The sequence below is a fragment of the Osmerus eperlanus genome, chromosome 9 (assembly GCF_963692335.1).
Source record: "Osmerus eperlanus chromosome 9, fOsmEpe2.1, whole genome shotgun sequence".
In the NCBI taxonomy this organism is placed as follows: domain Eukaryota; kingdom Metazoa; phylum Chordata; class Actinopteri; order Osmeriformes; family Osmeridae; genus Osmerus; species Osmerus eperlanus.
Genome location: NC_085026.1, coordinates 6,922,118 through 6,944,525, shown reverse-complemented (window position 1 = coordinate 6,944,525; position 22,408 = coordinate 6,922,118). Strand labels below are relative to the sequence as shown.

At 38.3% G+C, this 22,408-nt stretch overlaps 1 protein-coding gene across 1 annotated transcript in view; it reads right to left on the bottom strand.

Moving 5' to 3' along the window:
- nrxn3a (neurexin 3a) overlaps positions 1-22,408 on the bottom strand; it is a 532,817-nt gene that overhangs the window by 351,724 nt on the left and 158,685 nt on the right. The window contains 2 exon segments of the mRNA XM_062469812.1: positions 9,659-9,993; positions 19,170-19,251. Of these exon segments, the coding sequence (XP_062325796.1) occupies positions 9,689-9,993; positions 19,170-19,251 (387 nt within the window). The 3' untranslated portion in view covers positions 9,659-9,688.

Here is a 22,408-nt window from a genome sequence, read left to right as displayed (position 1 = left end):
CTGCCTTCCGTTTGAAACAAACTCTCTCACATAGACAAGTATTCTTTCTCATATAGACAAGTATTCTCTCTCACATAGACAAGTATACTCTCTCACATAGACAAGTATTCTCCCTCACATAGACAAGTATTCTCTCTCACATAGACAAGTATTCTCTCTCACATAGACAAGTATTCTCTCTTACATAGACAAGTATTCTCTCTCACATAGACAAGTATTCTCTCTTACACATCCTGTTATTCTCTTACATATAGTAACATTCTGTTTCACACATACTATTTGTCTCTTACATATATTGTCATACTTTAGTATGATGGTGCATATAAGACGGTATTTTTGTGTGTGTAAGAGTGTATGCCAGTTCATGTGCAAGAGTATAATGGTGTATATGTGAGAGTATAATGGTGTATATGTGAGAGTATAATGGTGTATATGTGAGAGTATAATGGTGTATATGTGAGAGTATAATGGTGTATATGTGAGAGTATAATGGTGTATATGTGAGAGTATAATAGTGTATATGTGAGAGTATAATGGTGTATATATGTGAGAGTATAATAGTGTATATGTGAGAGTATAATGGTGTATATGTGAGAGTATAATGGTATATATGTGAGAGTATAATGGTATATATGTGAGGTCATGGCGTGTATGTGAGATCAAGTATGAATTAAGGCCTATACGGCCTCTCATACTCTTCTATTCTGTCTCTCTTTTGCTCCCTCTCCCTTACTCTTTCTCTTTCACACGCACGCACACACACACACACAGACAAAAACAACTACACACACCCACACACAGACTGAAAGAGTGAACTTGCTGTGTAAAGAAAAATATGACAGTGTGACAACTGATAGTTCTGCCAAATGTCACAGTTTATCCACCTGGAGTCGCTTGCACGCACTGAAGGCAGCTTAGTTCAGTTCATGGAGAAAATGGCAGAGGGCGCTGTTGTGTCATAGCAAGACCTCACTCAAGCAAAGCCTTCAGTCTTTAACTCTTCGACTTCAAGTAGACCAAAACACAGTAATCCATAAAAATGAAGATATTTTTATTGTCTTGTAAATAAAATGACATATGTCTTTCTGTGTTATATTTATACATACATACATACATACATACAGTGAGGAAAATAAGTATTTGAACACCCTGCTATTTTGCAAGTTCTCCCACTTAGAAATCATGGAGGGGTCTGAAATTGTCATCGTAGGTGCATGTCCACTGTGAGACATAATCTAAAAAAAAAAATCCAGAAATCACAATGTATGATTTTTTTAACTATTTATTTGTATGATACAGCTGCAAATAAGTATTTGAACACCTGAGAAAGTCAATGTTAATATTTGGTCCAGTAGCCTTTGTTTGCAATTACAGAGGTCAAACGTTTCCTGTAGTTTTTTACCAGGTTTGCACACACTGCAGGAGGGATTTTGGCCCACTCAAAATGGATGGTACTCATCATTCTTCTTCCTCCAAACACGTTTAGTGGAATTATGACCCCAAAGTTCTATTTTGGTCTCATCTGACCACATGACTTTCTCCCATGACTCCTCTGGATCATCCAAATGGTCATTGGCAAACTTAAGACGTGCCCGGACATGTGCTGGTTTAAGCAGGGGAACCTTCCGTGCCATGCATGATTTCAAACCATGACGTCTCAGTGTATTACCAACAGTAACCTTGGAAACTGTGGTCCCTGATTTCTCACCTTCCTTAGGATCATTGAAACCCATCGAGGTGAGATCTTGCATGGAGCCCCAGTCCGAGGGAGATTGACAGTCATGTTTAGCTTCTTCCATTTTCTAATGATTGCTCCAACAGTGGACCTTTTCTCACCAAGCTGCTTGGCAATTTCCCCGTAGCCCTTTCCAGCCTTGTGGAGGTGTACAATTTTGTCTCTATTGTCTTTGGACAGCTCTTTGGTTTTGGCCATGTTAGTAGTTGGATTCTTACTGATTGTATGGGGTGGACAGGTGGCTTTATGCAGCTAAAGACCTCAAAAAGGTGCATCTAATTTAGGATAATAAATGTAGTGGAGGTGGACATTTTAAAGGCAGACTAACAGGTCTTTGAGGGTCAGAATTCTAGCTGATAGACAGGTGTTCAAATACTTATTTGCAGCTGTATCATACAAATAAATAGTGAAAAAATCATACATTGTGATTTCTGGATTTTTTTTTTGATTATGTCTCTCACAGTGGACATGCACCTACGATGACAATTTCAGACCCCTCCATGATTTCTAAGTGGAAGAACTTGCAAAATAGCAGGGTGTTCAAATACTTATTTTCCTCACTGTACATACATACATACACAAACTATCTGTTAAAAACTAGTTGTTCAACTACATCATCTTCAAGTAAGTTATGCTATATAGGTTCTAAACATGGACTAGGGTCAGGGTTAGACACAAGTATGGTATGTGATTAAACAGGTTGATATACTTATCTTCCATATGACACAGTAAGTATATTTCTGTAAATTGAGGGGCAGTTCTATGGGCATATATGAAGCCCTCTGTGACATGCTTGCGTGTAAAAAGGGCTATACAAATACATTTGATTTGATTTGATTAAATCAGATGGCCAGATTTTTTGTTACAAAACAAATATAGCAAAATCATGCAAAAGCTGTGGAATTGCAGTTTCAGGAATCAAAGTCCACAACACGATTCTGGGTCGTTTAAATTCATGTATTTCATATCTGATCTAAAAAATGTGTTCCCCATGCCAGGAAGTCCAACTCACCTAACCCGTTCTATGAATCTAAATGAAAGCGCAGGCCAAGACTCACATACAAACCTTTGTCTGTGCTCCTGTATCTCTGAAAATCAAATAAGATGAGGTTAAACAAAGTTAAGACCATGACAGAATGTTGTCTAAATGAGGTTGGGTGGAGGGTGGGAGTGGTTGGGCGTCAAACTGAGGGAACACTATGTCTCACTTTATATACCAATCTGGCACATTTTTCATACAACTATGTGCTGTATTTATTACTTTATTTATGACGTTTTTATTTGATCTGACACCTACTAAGAAAAACATGCCAATGTCCTTAAGCACGACCATCAAGCACATGGAGTTCATTGGTTGGACAAAAACAATAGTCTGAAAAAACTGAGCCCAGTGTATTTTTACTTCAAGTTTCTAGACTTTCTAGACTACTTGTGTGCGCATGCACATTTGTTTGTATGTGGTCCAAAAAATAGTTTCCTGGCGAAGGTAAAACTTGTGTCAATGGTGTGCGTACTGTACAATAACTCCCTACCCTCACCGCACCCGTCACACTCACACACAGAAACACACACCTTCACTCTCTCCTTGTCTCTCTCTCTCTCTCTCTCTCCTTGTCTCTCTCTCTCTCTCTCTCTCTCTCTCTCTCTCTCTCTCTCTCTCTCTCTCTCTCTCTCTCTCTCAGCATGCCCATCCTCTCCACAGACAGTAGTGAGTGTTAGTATTCCTGTGGAGATGCAGCTGATCTCCAGGCTGGATAAATAATGAAGCAGAGTCCTTTTATCAAGCACTGCTCTCTCAGGATACACTCACACACAAGACTTGTCTGCTCCTCTCACGACTGAAGGTATCAACGATGAATGAAGGTATCGACTGCCATAGATATCTTCATTTTACCCCAAGCCTCCAACATATGTACCTTGAGCCACTTTACTGTATTATCACATGTGAGTCAGGTGGCTGAGCGGTGAGAGAATCGGGCTAGTAATCCGAAGGTTGCCAGTTCGATTCCTGGTCATGCCAACTGACGCTGTGTCCTTGGGCAAGACACTTCACCCTACTTGCCTCGGGGGAATGTCCCTGTACTTACTGTAAGTCGCTCTGGATAAGAGCGTCTGCTAAATGACTAAATGTAAATGTAAATCACAGCAGACTAGTCACATACAAGGCATTCGGTTTGGATGCTATTATTTTGTCATTCCCTTGATGCTTAGGATTGTAAAATGGTCCCCTCAAACATGCGTATTTGGTCAATATTAGATAATGGAAAATTCTTCATACATTTCATCTCTGCCTCCTATGAAGACAGCTTTCTTTTACAAAGTGTCAGTATGAGTCAATTTACTGTAAGATGAAACTTTTTCCTTAATCTATCTACTTAAAATTGAGACGCTAACATTGATCACTATGAGGTAGAACAAAAAATGATTTGTCACTATATGGCTGACAAGGGGTGACACCAGTGTGTGGGACACGTTAAAATGAGCTGCCTGAAAAGACATCCTTTCTTTCAATAGACTGTCAAAAAGAGTTGATTGATAGAGAGAGCAAGACAGACGGATGGATCTAGATTGAATTGTTCGGCCATCTCAAAGTGATTGTTAGGTTGATACAATTATGTCTTTCAAAGTAGTTTTAGTCTTTTGCAGTCACCCTCGGTCTAATGGATCAGTGAGTTGAAAGACAGATGTCTTAAAGGGTTGTTTATGGTTTCTAGGACATCTGACATGGACTCAAAAACACATACAAACAATAAGGAATCTTCTTAATCAACCACGCTCACCTGGAACTGGGGGAGGGATTATTGAATTTGGTGTCTCAGTAGAATCTTAATGAACTTTCCATTTGTGAAAGGCCCTCCTCCATCACCCAGTCAATGCGGCTCAATAAAGCAGCCATCCATGTAATGAGATGTTCATTTTTCCTTTTTTATCTCACATTTGGCCTTTTGCTCCTGGTGAACATTTGATTGAGTAAAAGAAAAAGAGTGAGAGATTGAGAGAGAGAACGAGAGAAAGTCAGAGATCATTTAAAAATATTTGACTGTTCATATGTCTGACAAAGGTAAACTATAATAAGAGATTGCCACTGGGAATCGTAATCCTGTTCGGTTCCATTTTGGTTTCATCGAACACTACCTCGGATAACTTTCCTGGCATGAAGCCTTCTTCAATGAATGATTCCTTACACAGTTCTGCTTAGGTTTTGCCTCATACTGTGAAGGACCTCATTTTCAGTCTGAATCAACTTTGATCCACATTTGCACAGGCATTTTACAGTGTGTACCTATTTTCTGAAAATTAGGCTCCATCATGTCAACATCGTAAATACTCGGTAGCAAGCTCAAAGTATCATAGCAACACATTGGCTGACATCCATGGGGATGAGTTTGACTTGGATGAGTCCAAGTATTCCTGTTATAGCCTCAGCGGAATACAAATATTCAATTTTGATGGGAAAGGTTCCCTGCTGAGGTTTCACGCTATTTGAGATAACTAGAGACCCTGTATTGTGGAGATTTCAAAAACATATTTAATATCATTGAAGCAGAACATGACAGCTTTAGAGGGAAAGTGCAGTGAATAGAGAGAGAGAGCTCTAAAACGTGGCCTGTTTTATAGACTAATACATAATAACTGCTTCACAAACGTGTCTGACCGAGGTGTGAACCCTGCAGGATGAAAACTCATTCACTTCCTTTAACGGCTGTCAAGTGTATTCAAACAAGTGAAGGTTTGGAGACTGGAAATGAATAGTATGCATGTTTGGGTGCTATCAATTCATTAAAATTGTCATATTCGACAGGTGTAATTTTTGGTCTTTGTGGAAGACTGACAAAGGCACTTTTTAGCTTCCCCTACATTCATTCTTCATAATAATCAAAATAATTTCTGCAATAACTTCCATACATTCTCAAAGCTTCCAAACAGTGGCCTAGAAGGGCAACTTCCCTAAGTGCCACACTGCATAATGTCCTTTGTAGTCGGTGGTGGAAAAAAACGTAGAGAGGACTGTGAAATCTGAAGATATAGATCACAGATGTGGATGTGACAGCACTCCAATAGAAACATGATGTCACCAAACTCCAACAGCTCACTTTAACAGCATTAGCTCAGCTTGTGAAAATAAGTTTCTATCTTTACAGCAGGCTTGGGAGGAAGAAGAAAAAAACAACTATCCAGCTCAGGCTGTGACTAATGGCATCATTCCTGATGGATCCCAGGCAATTTCCCTCTCCCCTTTTCACATATGCACTCCTGCACACCTGAATTGTCTCCGTCTTAAACAGTGGGAATTGGGAAGCTGTTAATCGTAACTGGCTTTCATGTTAACATCAGAGAGCGGTGTGTACCTACTGAATATGACATGTCATTTGGAGAAGCACCTCTGGGACCCGAGAAGAGAAATCTCTGACGCTCACTCTCGGCTGGATTTCAAGAAACAAAGGGAGTGACCCAATCTCTCAAACTCAATTTCAGCCCACCGCTATATTTCATTTTCAACATGTAGAACAGATGGAAAGCATTTGTCCAACAGATACGCATTATGATATATATAATCTCATAAACTCTGTTTATCTATATTTTGCTATATAATTTATTTCTATTAATAATGGTTCCTGATGTTGGATGATTATTTAATATGGCTGCAATCTTTTTTTAATAAAAGGCTTTGAGCAAAAAAACAAAATGAAAAACCGATAAAAAACTTGAGGGCAGCCTTGTCTCAGCATTAGGGGACGCAACTGAGTATTTGTCAATCAAGTCTATTTTCTAAATAATAAACAATTTACAAAGTTATGACAACATTACATGACAACATACATCTTCCTCTTCTCTTTGCAGAATAGAAAACCCACCTGTGTGTAGATTGTGGACTCAGCAAGTTCAATTAAGGTTGCCTTGCTCTGCTTCATCACCTGGAAGGAACTGCAGCAGTTTCCGATCAATGCAGCCAATCTGGAAGGTAATTCTGTGAGGCTGTAAAATGAATGGTATGGGCACTTATTGGGGAGAGTTCGCTTAAGGCCGGGAGCGGCTTGGTAGGACTGGACAGCCTTAGCAAACTCTGTATTTACCGTCATATGCAGCAATCAGGTACTTTGGAAGTGGTTTAGAGAGAATGTTTGTTTGCAGAGATGGGAGCTGTTCAGTGCAACAGCCTAAGCTTATCAAACATAGGTTTAAGTTGCAGAACTGACTTGAGAGGAAATTAGATATACAAACAAAAAGGAAATTCAAACTTTTACATTCAAACAGTTGAATTATACCAACCTATGGAAATTACAGTTTCAGTTTGTTTGTTTTTATCCTAAAATGTGTCTCATGGTCAGTGCTGTCTTTAACATCCACATCCCCATACATGGTTAACACTACACAAGTTACTGTAAAAATGAACAAATGACAAATACAAATCATACCATTTTGTGTCATCCTAAACAAATTTGTGCTTTACAATTACTTTATGAGTACATGTAACTCTGCGAGTCATTAAAGATTGCAGCTTTGGCTGCCACAGGAGAATGAGAATGATCTTCAGAGCTCTCTGGGAGCCACCATTAACAAACAGACAGCAAAGGGCAGAGCTGTCACCCGAATCCCATAGAGGGTGTGTGATATTTCTCACTGTCAGGAGGTAATGCTGACGTTAGGATTCACGTGTAAATCACAAGTCCCCCGCGTCGATCTGTGTTTGGGCTGGTAGTAAAACCAAGCAGTAAAAGACTTGAGTTGTTTGAGGGTAAAAGCAGTGCTTGACGCTACGATGGTTGCTGGTGTTGTGGTGGAAGGATGCATGAAAAGTACGGTATGGTTGGGGGGAAAAGCCTTTGATTTACAGTAAAAGTACTTTCACCCTCATCACAGACTGGTGCGAGGAATCGGATTTCTGTGTAAAGTTAGACATGTAAGTGAGAAATGACATACATACATACATACATATTACATAAAGCATATTTCAACATAAAAGCATTACAAAACACATCATTTGGAGAATGGAGCAAGATGGTAATAAGGAGAAGCAACACTCTGGTGAGCCAAAATCAGCCTATCAGGTGCTCAGATGGGGCCCAGCAGAAGTACAAGTGTGTTTCAGAAACAACAGAATCTTTTTTGGGAGAACATTTTATTGTCAGTGAATTAGTTAAATAAAAAGCATGAATCAAAAAAAAAAAAAAAAAAAAAAACAATATGGGGGAAAGCTCTTGGAAAAAATAGTTTTTTTTTAAGGATTCAAACGGTGAGTAAACATAAACTAAATATGTAAAAATGATTGACTGCCGAAATATGAGAACCAAAGGTGATTTGAAAAAAATGTACAGTTAAGTACTCATTCCTAGCAGTTTTGCAAGAATCACACTGTTTTATGAGGTCGTCTTAACAGGCATTCCCATCCATTATAGTCTCTATTTGTTATGTATTCCCTTTGTTCTCCTCAAAGTAGAAAGAACACGTAATTAAGTAAACTGATCACAAGTCAGCCTTAGTACACGGTCATATTGGATTTGATTGAAAGCTTACAACTTGTCAAATATTCATGCAAATTTAGAAACATCTAGGATAAGATCTCGATCCTGACAATAGATTTTCTCCTTTCTTTGCAAAATATGTGTATATTCTCCACATCTTAAAGTCTCTCCATGTCACCTAACATTTATATATTTTTTTTCTCCATGAAATACACTGATAAACCATATGATCAGTCTGTACAATAGAAGTACTAAAAAATTACAGCTGTAATGGTATATGTACAATTCTACCTACAAAGAACAACAGCTAGTATGTAATAAAATATGTAAACAAATTTTGTTGTGTGATACAGTTGACTGTGAAAACAGATATAGTTCACACTTTTCACATTAGATTTATTTCTGTATAGACATCTGTTAACAGTGTTATAGTACTGCATCTGCCCTCTTTTGGACAGCTCCATAGAAAATAAAACAAGAGGCAATGAACCAACACACAGAAGGTTGCAAAAGATACAACCAGCACTGGCTGCAAATCAATAATATACCTTTTTGTAAGGAATACTATTTTCTTTGACATTTTTGAGGAAAACAAAATCAAGAGGTGTATAGTTCTGATGATGAAGAACCTTTTGGCCTCGGACTGTTCAAGCTAACGCCATTTATTGTACTTTTACGGTACAGTACAGGTACTGTACTGTAGCATTAGGATGGCATGCATTTTACAATCAGGTGCTTTTTACCGAGTCAAGAAAAACCGACCACTTCTCACCACAATCCAATGTTTTAGAGTCATTCTGTCCGTCACATGATGAGAGTAATAGTGTTGAGATCAGAGGACAGAGCTACAAGAGCCTAAGAGATCTGTCCTCAGTGACTTTCTCACTTGGTTTCAGTAGATACACAGAGTAGTTGTTTTCTTTTTTTGCGTAGAGCAAAAAAATTATAAGACACCACATTTTTATAATGTATAAACGATACAAATTTGTCATATTCTCATGGCAAGAGTCCTTATTTTCTGTCAACTTCACAATGATCCTGAATCCTGACCCACTCTTGTTAAGCACTACATGTTGCTTCCATGCTGAAAATGGTCAAGATTATTGACAGTTTCCATTTGTACAGTTTTACAAAAAGAAAACAAGATATATATATATTTTTTTTTTTACGCCAAGGATCACATAGCTCTAAAAGTCACTTAGGATAATGATGTAGCCGTGAAGTATTTCTACACTGATAACATCTCGGACCAGATAGAAGAGCAAGGTCACTAAATTTGCTATTTACCTTCTCTGTATGCTTACAATAGTAAGTGTGCTTTATATTACAGTACAAGTCATAAGTTCAACCACTCAGCACAGAATGAGATTCAAGTTCCATTTCATACCATCTTTCATCGTAGCTCCTAGTTAAGGAAACCATGAAATAAATGTTCGCTCTTTTCCCATCTCTCTCTCACTATATCTCGCAAAAAAAAAACGTCTCACACTCACACGTAATACTCCTTATCCTTGTTTTTCTGTTTCTTGTTGCCGCCTTTCGAGCACTGCTGTTTGTCCTTCATGACAGCACCGTTGCTCTGCACGGCTGAATTGGTGATGTAGTTCCTGCTCTCGTCCACTTGGTAGGACCCCTCATCCCTATTCCTGTACTTATACATGGCGTACAGGAGGATGAGGATGCACAGAGCGGCGGCCGCCACTATCCCGACGACCATCCCGGTGGTGCTGCTAGACTCGCGGACCACTTCCGAGGGTCCTGGGACTCGCCTGACGCCCGGCTGGGTGGGGAGTGCTGTGGGTACATTACGGAACATGGGGGAGGTTATTAGTGAGCCCCTCTGCTTGGTGCTGTCTACCTCATAGGACGTGGGCAACGGGAGCAACACTAGGTCTGGCTGGGGTTTTAGCTCGCGGTTATTCATTTTGCCGGCGGGCACATGGTGGAGGGTTGCGGTGGAGGCGGCGGCAGTGGTGCGGCTCTGGTCGGGGGCTAGCGGCGGTGCCGCAGAAGTGGTAGTCCTACCGCGATCGGAGGCGGAGGGTTTGTTAGGTCTAAAGTTCTTGGTGTCCCACTTGGGCGCGTGAGCTTTGTAGTCACCTTCAAAGGTCGACGTGGACAAGGTCTTATCTGTTACCAAGGAGAAGGTGGTGTAAAAATCTTCATCATCAGTAGGGGGCAGGTTAGAGTCAAACGCTTCCCCAGAGCCATACCCCGATATCACCAAGCCATCATCATCATCATCACAATCATCGCTGCCTCGGTCCGACAAGCAAGGTACCCCCGCCTCAGTGGCCTTGGACAGGGACTCTTTGGTGGTCTCATTAATGGTGAGGAGTGGGCGGAGGGTTGGGGGGACGGGGATGAAGGGTGTACGAGGAGCTACAGAGGGGTGGGCTAACGGGTCCTCTACAAGTATAGGGAACACTAATTCACCTCCTAGGGTTGGAAACAGACAAGAATACATATTAGCGAACATCAAGGGTACTGTAACATGACAAATACTTAATCTAGGAAATCATGTGCCCAAAAAATATATCACTAGACATTAGCAAAAAAGTACAATAAAAGCACACTTGCTTAACATAACAGAACATAAACCAATATAACAACAGAAATCATAAAAAAACAAACTAAAGAGTAAAGCTTAAGTGCATCAAAAGGCTAAGGGGAGTGCAAGGGTGAGCCAGAAACTAGTAAGAATCAAACAAATTTTTTGAACAGTTTCCAAGCAGCTAAATAAACAAGGGACAAATCAGTAGTGTAAAAAAGGTGCCACGGTGGTATAATAACATTTAAATCAATTTGCAAAATTGTTCAGATTATTGACATTTTATTATTTATTTGACTTTACCATGTATTGCAACTACTGGTACATCACGCCTTGATTTTTCTTGATTAATCAGTAATATAATACGTATTTACTCAAAATAAAACAATAAAACATTCAAAAGATAACTGCAACATTGATACTCAGCCTCTTACTGCTGATCTCAAACCCAAACCCAAACTGTTTTGGACCAAAGGTCTATTATTATATTATGCTTTTGAACACTAGTGTCAGCACCTGGCTCCCCAGCTGTCCTCTACCTCTCACCTTTTGAATGTCTCTATACATCTTCCAGAATGGCAGTTCAACACAGGCAGAGCAATGACACCAGAAAGTAGCCCTTGATAGATGAATTCAACTTTGACCAGTGTGAGTACCACCTCTTACTCAGGTGTCTATGCAGTTGTGTCTGGAACTGTCCCCAAATAGCATTTTTTTAAAAGATGTATTGGATATCTCCAAAATTCACAAGAAAACTATCTAGATGGATAAATAGTATTACAGGTAGGAGGAAAAACATGCATGTTTGATCTTGTGTCAAACTGTCCCTGTAACTATCAACAAATAAGAGGAAACAGATGTGAAAGAAAGGGAAAATACTTAATTATACTCTATTAGTTTCCTTATTCCTCTCTTTTTGTAATTTCCTATTCTTAAATGTACTCTTCCTTTCAACCTACTGGGAAGAGTACAGTACATGAAATAGCTCTACAGCAAATCAGATACATAATTTTTACCCTGGCAACATTTGTCCATACTTCAAACTAAGTAGCTCATTAAAAGCACACAAAAAACACAGGAGCAATAAAGAGCTTATGTAGTGATTAGAGTAGTTCTGGGTACCAGGAGGTTGGAATTAGACTTGCAAATCCTCAGATCTTGTAGGCACTTGTGGGAGAGTTGTGAAGGATGACAAAGCTAATTTTAGACAATAGCAATTGAGTGTGTCCATAAATTATGTTGTGTCTGCATAAGGAAGACATATGTAGTGATCCTTAATAAATAAGGAAAAGATAAGCCTAACATCATGTTTGGATTCCATGCATGTTGTCTATTCAGTGTCTGGTGTTCATAGGTAATAAATTCATGGTGTCATTGTCACTGCCAAAATCCACTGCCATTAAGATTTGTGTATAAAGCACAATGCTAGTGAATTACATACTGATGCAAATTTGAAATCATAAGAAATACAATCAAGGCAAAATACTACTAGTTATTAGTATCACTCACGTTATGGCCAACATTACAATATACATTCACAAACTAAGAGCACAACTATATCTAGGAAAATATGATTAATTAATCTAAAAAAGCACATTTAATACAAAACATAAATATATTAAAATACATCATAACAACTGTCTAAAAGTGCATTTAATAAAGATAGCATACCAAATGATCTTTTTTCAACTTACATCAACAAATTGCCCGCATGATTTTGGCATGAAGAAAAAATGTACAAAAGAAAGTTGTGTAAGAATGCTCTTGGATAAGTCGCTTGCATTGTTAGAAAATCATTTTAGCAATTTTCAATTTTGTTTAATTTCTCTTTAGACAGGATGGTACAGGGAGGCAACAACACATACATCCACACCACATAACATGAAAAATAAACTTCACCATAATTCTGTTTTGTTTTTTTTTCTCTGATAAATAATCCAGTTTTTACAAAAAACTGTACTATACGTTTTTCGCTTTGATAGACTTCTCAATAAATATCTACATTCTATTCATTTGAGATTTTTGCTTAATTTGTCAGTTGATCTTTAGTTTAGAATGAATGGATGACTGTACATATTTCAACGTTGCTGGAGAGGGGGAGGGGGGAGTGAAAGAGCGTGGGGCCTATGAACATACTACATAGGAAATGAGGATGGTGAGGGTGGTAGTGTAAGTCAGTTGCCATGTCCATGTAAAGGCAGTACGAAGCGGTCGGGCGGCATTAGAGCTTTTGGCTGTAAGGAAGGGATGGGGATATACAAACAATGAGCATATACATGCCCATCTACAGAAAAGAACAGAACTCTAACACTGACAAGTCTGACAAACCCTAAACTGCAACTTCTTAGCCATGCAGTTCGTTTTATCTTCTCTTATAATCAGTCACTCATTAAAAATTCAATTGTTAAATTAAAATAGCTAAAAAATATATATAATAATAATAATCTATAAAACAAAAGATATCAGACAGATCGGGAACCACTCCTGGGCTTGAGATTGTCTTTTGGAATACTGCAGATGTCTGTGGTTTAGTGCAGTTCAGTGATTCAAAATAAACTTTTATATGATTCTTTATCTAAAGATTTTATTTATGAAGCAGTGGTCTCAAAAGCACTGTTCATCCACTAAAGTAGTTCCAGATCCACCAAAAAGTGAAAAATTATGACTTCAAAAAAAGTATTTAACTGTGATTCAAATATTCCCATCTAATTAGAAGTGATCCAAACTAAACATACTTGATAATTCGGAAAATAATTAAAACAACCAAAATGTCATAGATCAATTGGATAATACCAATACAAAAATGACCTAATAAAAACTACCAAATGAAAAATGTCAATAAGATGGAAGAACAAAGCCATTTAAATGTTCACACACTACAACCAGATGCACACACTAGAAACAGACACAGTCAAGAGGAGCAGTCTTCTGTTGGGAGAAGACTGTCTCCTCTGTCATGTGATTTTGATGACAAATATATCTGTTAATGTTAGTCTTAGAACATGAACACTGTGGCGTGCAGCCTGGGTGTACGTCAGAGAGAGAAAGAGAGAAGATATTGGCTGAGAATGGGTTCATCTGTTTTTTTTGTACTGCAAGATGTTGATGCATGCTTAAAGTAAGTTGCATTTAGGGAAAGTAGAAATCAAATAAAAAAACAATACAGCAAGCTGGGGTAAGGGAAGACATGGATGTTGACCTTTATTAGAGGAATAGGAGGTTGTTAAACCAAGGGCAGTGGGGCTGAGGATAGGCATGGGGTGGTTGTGTATAATAATATTAAGGATAATAATAATTCATACAGTTATATAATAACTATGGAGTTTTTACCACAATCTACATTGGCATGGTATGTAGTGTCGATACAAATATCCTATTAACACCTTTAAAGATGAAGGCTCATACCCACTGCCTTTAGTTTTCTCTAGACATAAATATAAACATAGAGGAATTCCACAAGAAGGGTTATGGCTTTAGAGTTTGGTCGTGTAAGAAAGTTAGTAAATCAACCAAATAATTATTACTTAGAAACTATTAATCAGGCATGAGGCTTGTTAAATGCTTTGTTTCTTCAAATGTTTCAAACAATTAAAAATCACCTAAATTATTAGATCAGGTGTTATGCACTTACCAATAACTTCCCTATAGAAACAAAGCAGAGCATTTGTAACCTTTCGATGCCTTCCAATGCATGCAAATGTATAACTGTAATGTGTAACTATAATAGCTGCTTAGCAAAAGATTACTTTAGATATCTATGTGATTGTATTGTTTTTTTTAATAATGTACGTTATAATTAATGTTAATTTACCAATTTCTACAAAAGAATTAAGAATAGGTGTGCGATAGCTATCAAGACTTAAAGGCTTGATAGGTTTTTATTTGTGTTTTTAGAGAAGAACAAGCAAAAACACTGCATGTTTCTATTCTTCTCTGTGAGTGTATCACGCCAATCCTTTTCAGCATTATGGTAGTGAGACGCCACTCAATTGGGCTGATATCATAGTGCTATAAACATGTGGAATATCATAAGTAACATTTACACAGACTCCAGGGTCAAACTTCTTCTCAAAGGCAGATAGTGTCAAGCAAATGGCTGCCAACCATTCTGAAGACAGATACAGCAGCCCTTATCTTGTAAAAACAGACCATGTTACAGACATTGGAAGAAGCAGGGAATGTGTTGACATATTTCACCTTTCATAGGGTGTGTGAATTGGTTTGTCCATAACCTTTCCAGCTTGGTGCAGACTATAACCTCTTTTCCAGGAAAAGAGATGCTAGGTATAACTATGTTCAATCACCCAGTATTCTCAGTAATATAGGCAATTGGCTAAATTGTTTTTGAATTCAAGCAAATGTACATTCCTGGGCAGACTGTCTAGAGTATAGTTCCCTGCATGTTCTCCAAACCTTTTGTAAAACTATGATCTTGCCAATGTGCAGCAGGTCTCAAGTACCATTTCTATAATAGGACTTACGCCCTGGCTATTCTACTTCAGGGCATGGTAAGTAAACCTGAAGCTTCCCATCAAAAGACAGGTGTATTGAAAATCACAAGCAGTTCTACACTAAACTCTATCTACTGACTACCACAAGAATACTGATATTGGGCAGCATGGGGTTCAAGGTTCAGAATATTTTTTATATTTTGCAGGCCTGTGTTAGTTGTGCAAGCATTTTATATCTGATCTCAATCCATGATATGACTTTTACATTTCCTTTAGGCAATGATAAGTAATTTGAGGTCATGTTATGGTCATCCTCAGCTAGTAATGATACGTGTGATATATTTGGTAATTCTATTATATAATTATATAATTGTATTATTTAATGTACATTCTGATGGTGTATGAACACAATTTTATCAAAGATGTTGCAAAAGAAAATATCCATATCCAAATGGTTGTTTGTTCATGATTGCAAAGTTCACACTTGAAATGCCTGTGGTGAATTGATATTCACTTAACGATTATGCTAAAGATCCACACTGCTCCTAGCTATTTTTGTTAACATCATATCATACCAATGTCATAATTGATTCTGTATTCCCTGATTCTGTATTCCCTGGGGTCTCTAACTAAATTCTGTATCTTAAGTGTGATATGAGTGTAAGTTTTCAACTATGTGTGGGAGTATACCAAAACTAAAATACATAAACTAGTTTTGTAGCACTATACAACAAGGTTATCATTAACTTTATACGTTTTGACATGATAGTCTAACACCTCAGACTGTTGGCCTGTGGTTCAGATAAAAAACAGTCTGGTGAACAGATTGGCCAGCTAAACAGCCTCTTCAGTACAGTCTATAAAAGCCATTAGGCAGTTGGACATATGGAAGCCCTGCCTAGGTACAGTAATAAGCCCTCTGGAGACAGAGTGAACTTTAAAACTTGAACAAGTTTGACTTCTTGTCTGAAACACTTAGTTGTCAGAGCCTAAAAAGTAATTGCATTACTGGCTGAATTATGTTGATTTTAGTTATATTAGGTATTAGGCTACCTTTTACAGGTACATTTTAATTTATAAATAAATAATTGCTATGTGAAAAACACTTTATCTGCACATTTGAAAAAATAGTTTAAGATGTTATCATTGCACATTTTCATGAAAACAACACATATTAAGGGTATGAGCAGCCTATATCTTATCAATTATACCTTAAAGCAGGTTAATACATTTAGAATATATTGATATGACCACAACATTGCTGTTTAACACAAGATGACAATCTCTCTATTCCCTATTTTTACTAAATGAAAGTCTTTTGGTAGACTCACATCATTTTTTTGCCATCTTGGCACCATTTTATGGAATTCCTCTAAGGACAAAGGGATATTAGACAGTTTTACAGGATCATGTTGGCGACAAACAGACAAACAGAGTACAGATGGTGGGCAAAAGAGAGGATGTTGTTTGTGACCGCACAGATAGAGCTAAATGTAAGAATGATTGACAACCCAGCCCAGTTGGTGTAAATGCAGGTTGAGTCAAGAATCGAAAGCACACTAAGGAGTCATTCAATGCCCATGCAATGAAGGTCACCAGGATGTGGATGGATTGAGGTAGCAGCTAATTGCAAATACATGCCACAAATGATAGTTTGTAACAAAATGAAACACAGATATACTTTGTGGCAATAAAATTCTTTTTATGCCATCTGCATTAAATTATACTCAATGCAGAAAGGCTTGGACAGAGGGTAAGGGGGAAAGGTTTGTAAAGGAAAGAATGGTGGGAAAGGGGCTTTAAATAGATCATTCTTTGTACACAACTTTCTTTGGTCAAATATAAAAAATTGCCTAAAAGTTGATGGCAAGAAAAGATTTTGTTGCCTTTTATTTGTTTGGATAATTATTAATGGAAATGCTTCAGTAGAGGTCTCATGGCACAAAAGCTTGAAGTAAATTTCAACCACCAAAAATTCATGCTGCACATGATGAGGCCAGACAACAGAAATTTTGTATTTTGGAGACTTGGGAAATAGATTATACCACCGACTCAAAAAGGGACAAAAACGTAAGATACCGAAAACATACAGAAAAGCAATGAGAATGTGAAAAATATAATGAAAATAAATAACTTCACGCGTCACAGAAAAACAAAACAAAATAGTGACCCCAACAAAAATTAAAATATTGAACCACGTTGCATGCAGCTGTCCACGTCAACTGATGTCGGGGTTAGAATGATGTGAATTTCTGTGTAAACATATGATTGGATGACTGGGGCCCTGTCCATATCTGTCCTCAGAAATCCTGTGGTGCTCTGGGTCTACGGTACGGAGCAGAGCTGAACCCTTTTACACTGCTATCTCTCACATACACTTTGGAATATCTTGGGAGTAACCTTCAGAGCACAGTCAGATGGTCCTGATGACACAATTGTCTAAGCAGTATGAAACTTGCAGTATTTCAGCTGTCTGTCATGTGTCTGTGACATATATTTTCATTACTCTCAAGGCCCTTGGTACCAGTCTAGTAGAGGCTATTTTAAACAATTTCACTATTTTCTTTTTGTCCACTTTCTTTAAAATACCTATTTTGTATTATATATATAGCATTCTGGATATTCTGGATCTTCAGTATACCCTACCAGTGCCATGTATCATCGCGTCATTTTAATTAACTTATTTTAAAGTTCCACACTGTAATTATATCTGCTGTGGAACTGCTCAGATTATTAATCAGCTACTGTGTGGAATTGATTGACATCCTCATAAACATCTTGTACGAGTTACAGTCTGGAATGACCGCAGCACAGACACTTAGATATAATTTAATTGTTTTTGAAAGCTCAATAATAAATGTGTCTGTCTCATATAGAAATATCATCAACAACTGCATTCACAATTTGAATGTAATTTTAAGGATAATATGGATGCAAATGCATGTTATGGACCAGTGCTGAATGTAACAAAGAAGCAATGGCAACAACACCCAGTTTGATTGGTCTGAAATTGTTTATGTAAACTACAAGGCTATGATTATGTTTTTATGGACAAACTGGTTACTTTTGTAGCCTATTGATAAACTAGCTAAAATGAAAATTGATATTTCCCATACAGTCACATGACAGACAACCAACAGAAGACTTTTGCACCCATGAAATGCAAGGTGACTCCCAAGTTCTCCCAAAAAGCCCAGAGTTATCGATGATTTGGACCTCAACGATGTCAAAATATTCTATTTTTCATATTCGGGTTGGAAAAGACAGCAGAATAACATGTTCACCTTGAAGCAAAACTATAAAAAAACAAAACAAAAATTTGTACACAGAAATTCGATGATATCTGTTCTCTATTAAATGTTTCAACAGGCAAGCCTCGAAATATGGAGAAACACAAATGAAAATGAAACAAAAAAAACGACTTAAATTTCTTCTACATATCACACTGTAATTTTGCTGAAAGCTATTTCAAGGAGATAATCTCAAAATGTATCATGTATCAAAATGCAAGTCAGTACTGAACCGCATAGCATGAACATTGGACTCAAACACAATATGATACATTTTGAAGCATCTATGCAGAGAACATGGTACAGTATATCTCCATACTAATTTTTTACTTTTATCTTAGTGTTTTTTTACTGAGCCAATGCATGGCAAACAAAATTAGTATGGGCATTGTTGACCATGTTAACCACTTCGGAAAGACCCCATGGGCAAGTGTAGCTTGTAAAACTATGTGTTAACTGTATCTGTAAATCGGACATTCTATAGTTTGATTGTTTGTTACAAATCAACATTCTCAACTGTAACTTACTGTACTTATACACAGCAATTGGTATATAGATAACTAGAAGTTACACTTTGTGTGGCCATGGGGGTGCGATGCTTTGAGAATACCATAATCCTCATGTGTGTATGAATTGAGAGCAGATGACAGCAAGCAGAGGAAAACTAACCTAGCCCACCTGCATGGCCTGAGTCGCATTCCTCCAGGTCCTCGTCATCGCTTGAACACTCGGCTGACGTCCCAGTGTCATCTGTTGTCTGCTTCCGAAATAAGACAAGGCACACAAAAAAAACCCAAATACATCCAAGTAGACAGAAACGCAGACAAAACAATAACAAAACCAGACAAAACAGGAACAAAGAGACAGAACGGAGACAAACACAAAAACACAACACAAAAGACTGTCAATGTCTCACCTTTTTTCTGAAACAAAAGTTAGGATTGAGGAAAATATCAATGGTACACATTTTTCATCTCTCCATGTCACTGTCAAAGGTTTACAACAAAGAGAAAATATTGGATTGAACGATAGTTCTGAATTGGGCGGGAAACTCTTCTTTGCTCATTGCATTCATCTAATTGAAAAACTTTGGTCTGTGGTTCACAAAGTTTTCATCAGTCCTCCCGCCCCCACAAATAATATTTCCCCGTTCATCTGACGTCCAATATTTCAACATTGCCACCTCCATCTTCTCCATTCAATAGTTTGCATGGATTTTCATTACTATAGATCATAGGTATTGAGGGGCAGGGGCTTGATCGGAACGGGGGCTATCATTGACAATCTGTGCACCTCTGTCAGCCCGGCTCCCTGATTTATCCTTTCGCTTCCTACTTCCATCGGGACTAGGCACCAGGGTGCACTCGTTTTTCTCCCCTAGTGCTTGGCATGTCTTTATTAGGAGCAGATTAGAAGGGGGGGGTGGTGCAGGGGGGATTGGGTAAAATAAACATTGTCATAGAGCAGCTTTATGAAATTATAAATATCAGAGGGAGTAATGGAGTCGTCAGGCCCTGGACAGCTCAACTGCACTGTAAATATGACTGGGGCTGACGGGGCGATAAAACAAGACCAGAAGCCAAACTCTCTGCGTGCTGCATGAAGCTGTGGGCCGTGGTTGGAGTGGGGACATAGTCAAGAAGCGCACTGGCTCAGCCTCCATGCAAGGACTTGTGTCTAAAATGTAGCCTGCTAAACTGTACAAAGCTGCATAGACGTGTTTGTTACAGGAAACTAATGTTGCCCTATTACAAACACACACACTTCGAAAACTGTTTATATGGGATCAAAATTCAAATACCTTAAGATGAGTAAGCAAGGACCATGCTCTGTTAAATCGTCTCTCTATAAATATGGAATTATTCATAGAATTTCTATTTAGCGTGGAAAAAGACTCTTGGCTGGACTGAGAGGGGGTAGATCACAGATGCAAAAAGCAAAAGCAATGAGAGGAGTAATTGACAGATAACCAGAGAAAATTTTGAAATTATCTTCAATTTTGAAACCAAATGGATGAGAATGACAATGTTTTATCCTCTAAACAACCCTAAAGTTGCGTTCCATAGTCCCATTCCGCATAGTATATTTATTTTTAAAGCACAAGGGCAAATCCAAAATCAATATAGTCAGTGTGTGTAAAATGACTCTTCTTATCTTGAAGTGTAAGTGAATCCTCCCATGCTTTTGCAGTCCAGTCTATTTTTGTATGTGTCAGCATTCACACAAACACATATCCACACAGCCTTATTCAGTAGCAAACATACTAATTCAATGCAGGCAAACACACACTTACATACTACACAGCCATGCTCACAAACATGCACTGTGCACACAAACACACAATACACACCCAAGCACAAACTCTAATCCATCTCTTACGTAATCATTCCATTCACTCAAACCATTGCCTTAAAGCGAGAGAAACTTCATATTGAACAAGCTTAATCCTGTTCAGATATGTATTCTTTGAATCTTTCGGGCGATATGACCTCAAGGGGTCAGCCTGGTAACCAAATCCAACAAAATATTTTCCTTTCATTTAGATTATCTAGAAAATTAGTCTGAGTGTGAGCATTTTTTGACATCTGAAATGGATGACTGTAGTAATAGCACTCCTGCGGGAGTTTGGGGTGGCACTCCCAGAATACTAGGCTAGTAGCAGCACAGGTCAGTGGAAATGTGAGACAGTTGCAAGAATTGTTTCATTTATCATGTAGAAAGTGAATCCAGCACTAAAAATACACTGGCTGCTAATTGAGAGAGAGAGAGAGAGAGAGAGAGAGAGAGAGAGAGAGAAGAGAGAGAGAGAGAGAGAGAGAGAGAGAGAGAGAGAGAGAGAGAGAGAGAGAGAGAGAGAGAGAGAGAGAGAGAGAGAGAGAGAATCAATAGCTTCAAACATTACACCATTAGAGCTGTGCCAAGACACACTTGCAATTATTTTGTCTCTTAATTATCCATTCTAAAAACAGCAATTCTTCGTTAAGAAACTGACTAAAAGTAGGTATTTCATTTTTGTTCAAGGGAATGCATCACACTCAGTTGTGTGAATTGTATTCACGTTTCAGTGAAAGACCCTTAGACTTTCATGTGTCTTTTCATCATATTTTGATCCTAGCCTGATAACTCAACTCCAGTTCAGACTTTCTCCAATCCAATCACTTATTTTCACACTAACCCCATTTTGTACCGTCCTTATTGAGCCACCTACTCAATTATGCAATGGGTTCCACCCACATGGTGGAGCCGTTCTCACTGACTACCCTATTAATTGCGTGAGAAATGATACCCAATTACTTCAGTTTCCATTGTAAGGCAATACAATTACACTAAATATCATTGCCTTAGCTGTTTCCCCCAGAGAGAGAGAGAGAGAGAAGGAGAGAGAGAGAGAGAGAGATGAGAGAGAGAGAGAGAGAGAGAGAGAGAGAGAGAGAGAGAGAGAGAGAGAGAGAGAGAGAGAGAGAGAGAGAGAGAAAAGGAAAAGAAAAGCAAGACCAATATTGGGGATATTTCAAGGGTTCTCTGTCCTGGATGCTGTTGTTTTTTTTTTTACATTTCTGTCAGTATTTGCATAGCACCCTGTTCTCAAGGCCTCCTGTGCCTATGCAAATCTGCCTAATCAATGCAGGATATTTACCTCGGCTGGCCGGTTTGCTAACTGACAGCCGCTGCTATCCGTGCCAGGGAATATTAGTATCCCACCGGGTAAAAGCAGGAGCAGGGCGAGAGGAGAGGGACGAGAGAGAAATATAGAAAGAGAGATTGAGAGAGAGTAAAGAAACAGAGAGAGAGAGGAAAGGGAGATGGAGTGAGAAGGAGAGAGAGAGAAAGAGAGAAGTTGCAAAGCCAAAAGAAAGAGGAAGCCTGTTAGATGTTCTGGCAACCTTGAGGGTGACTAACACAGGAGAATAAAAAAT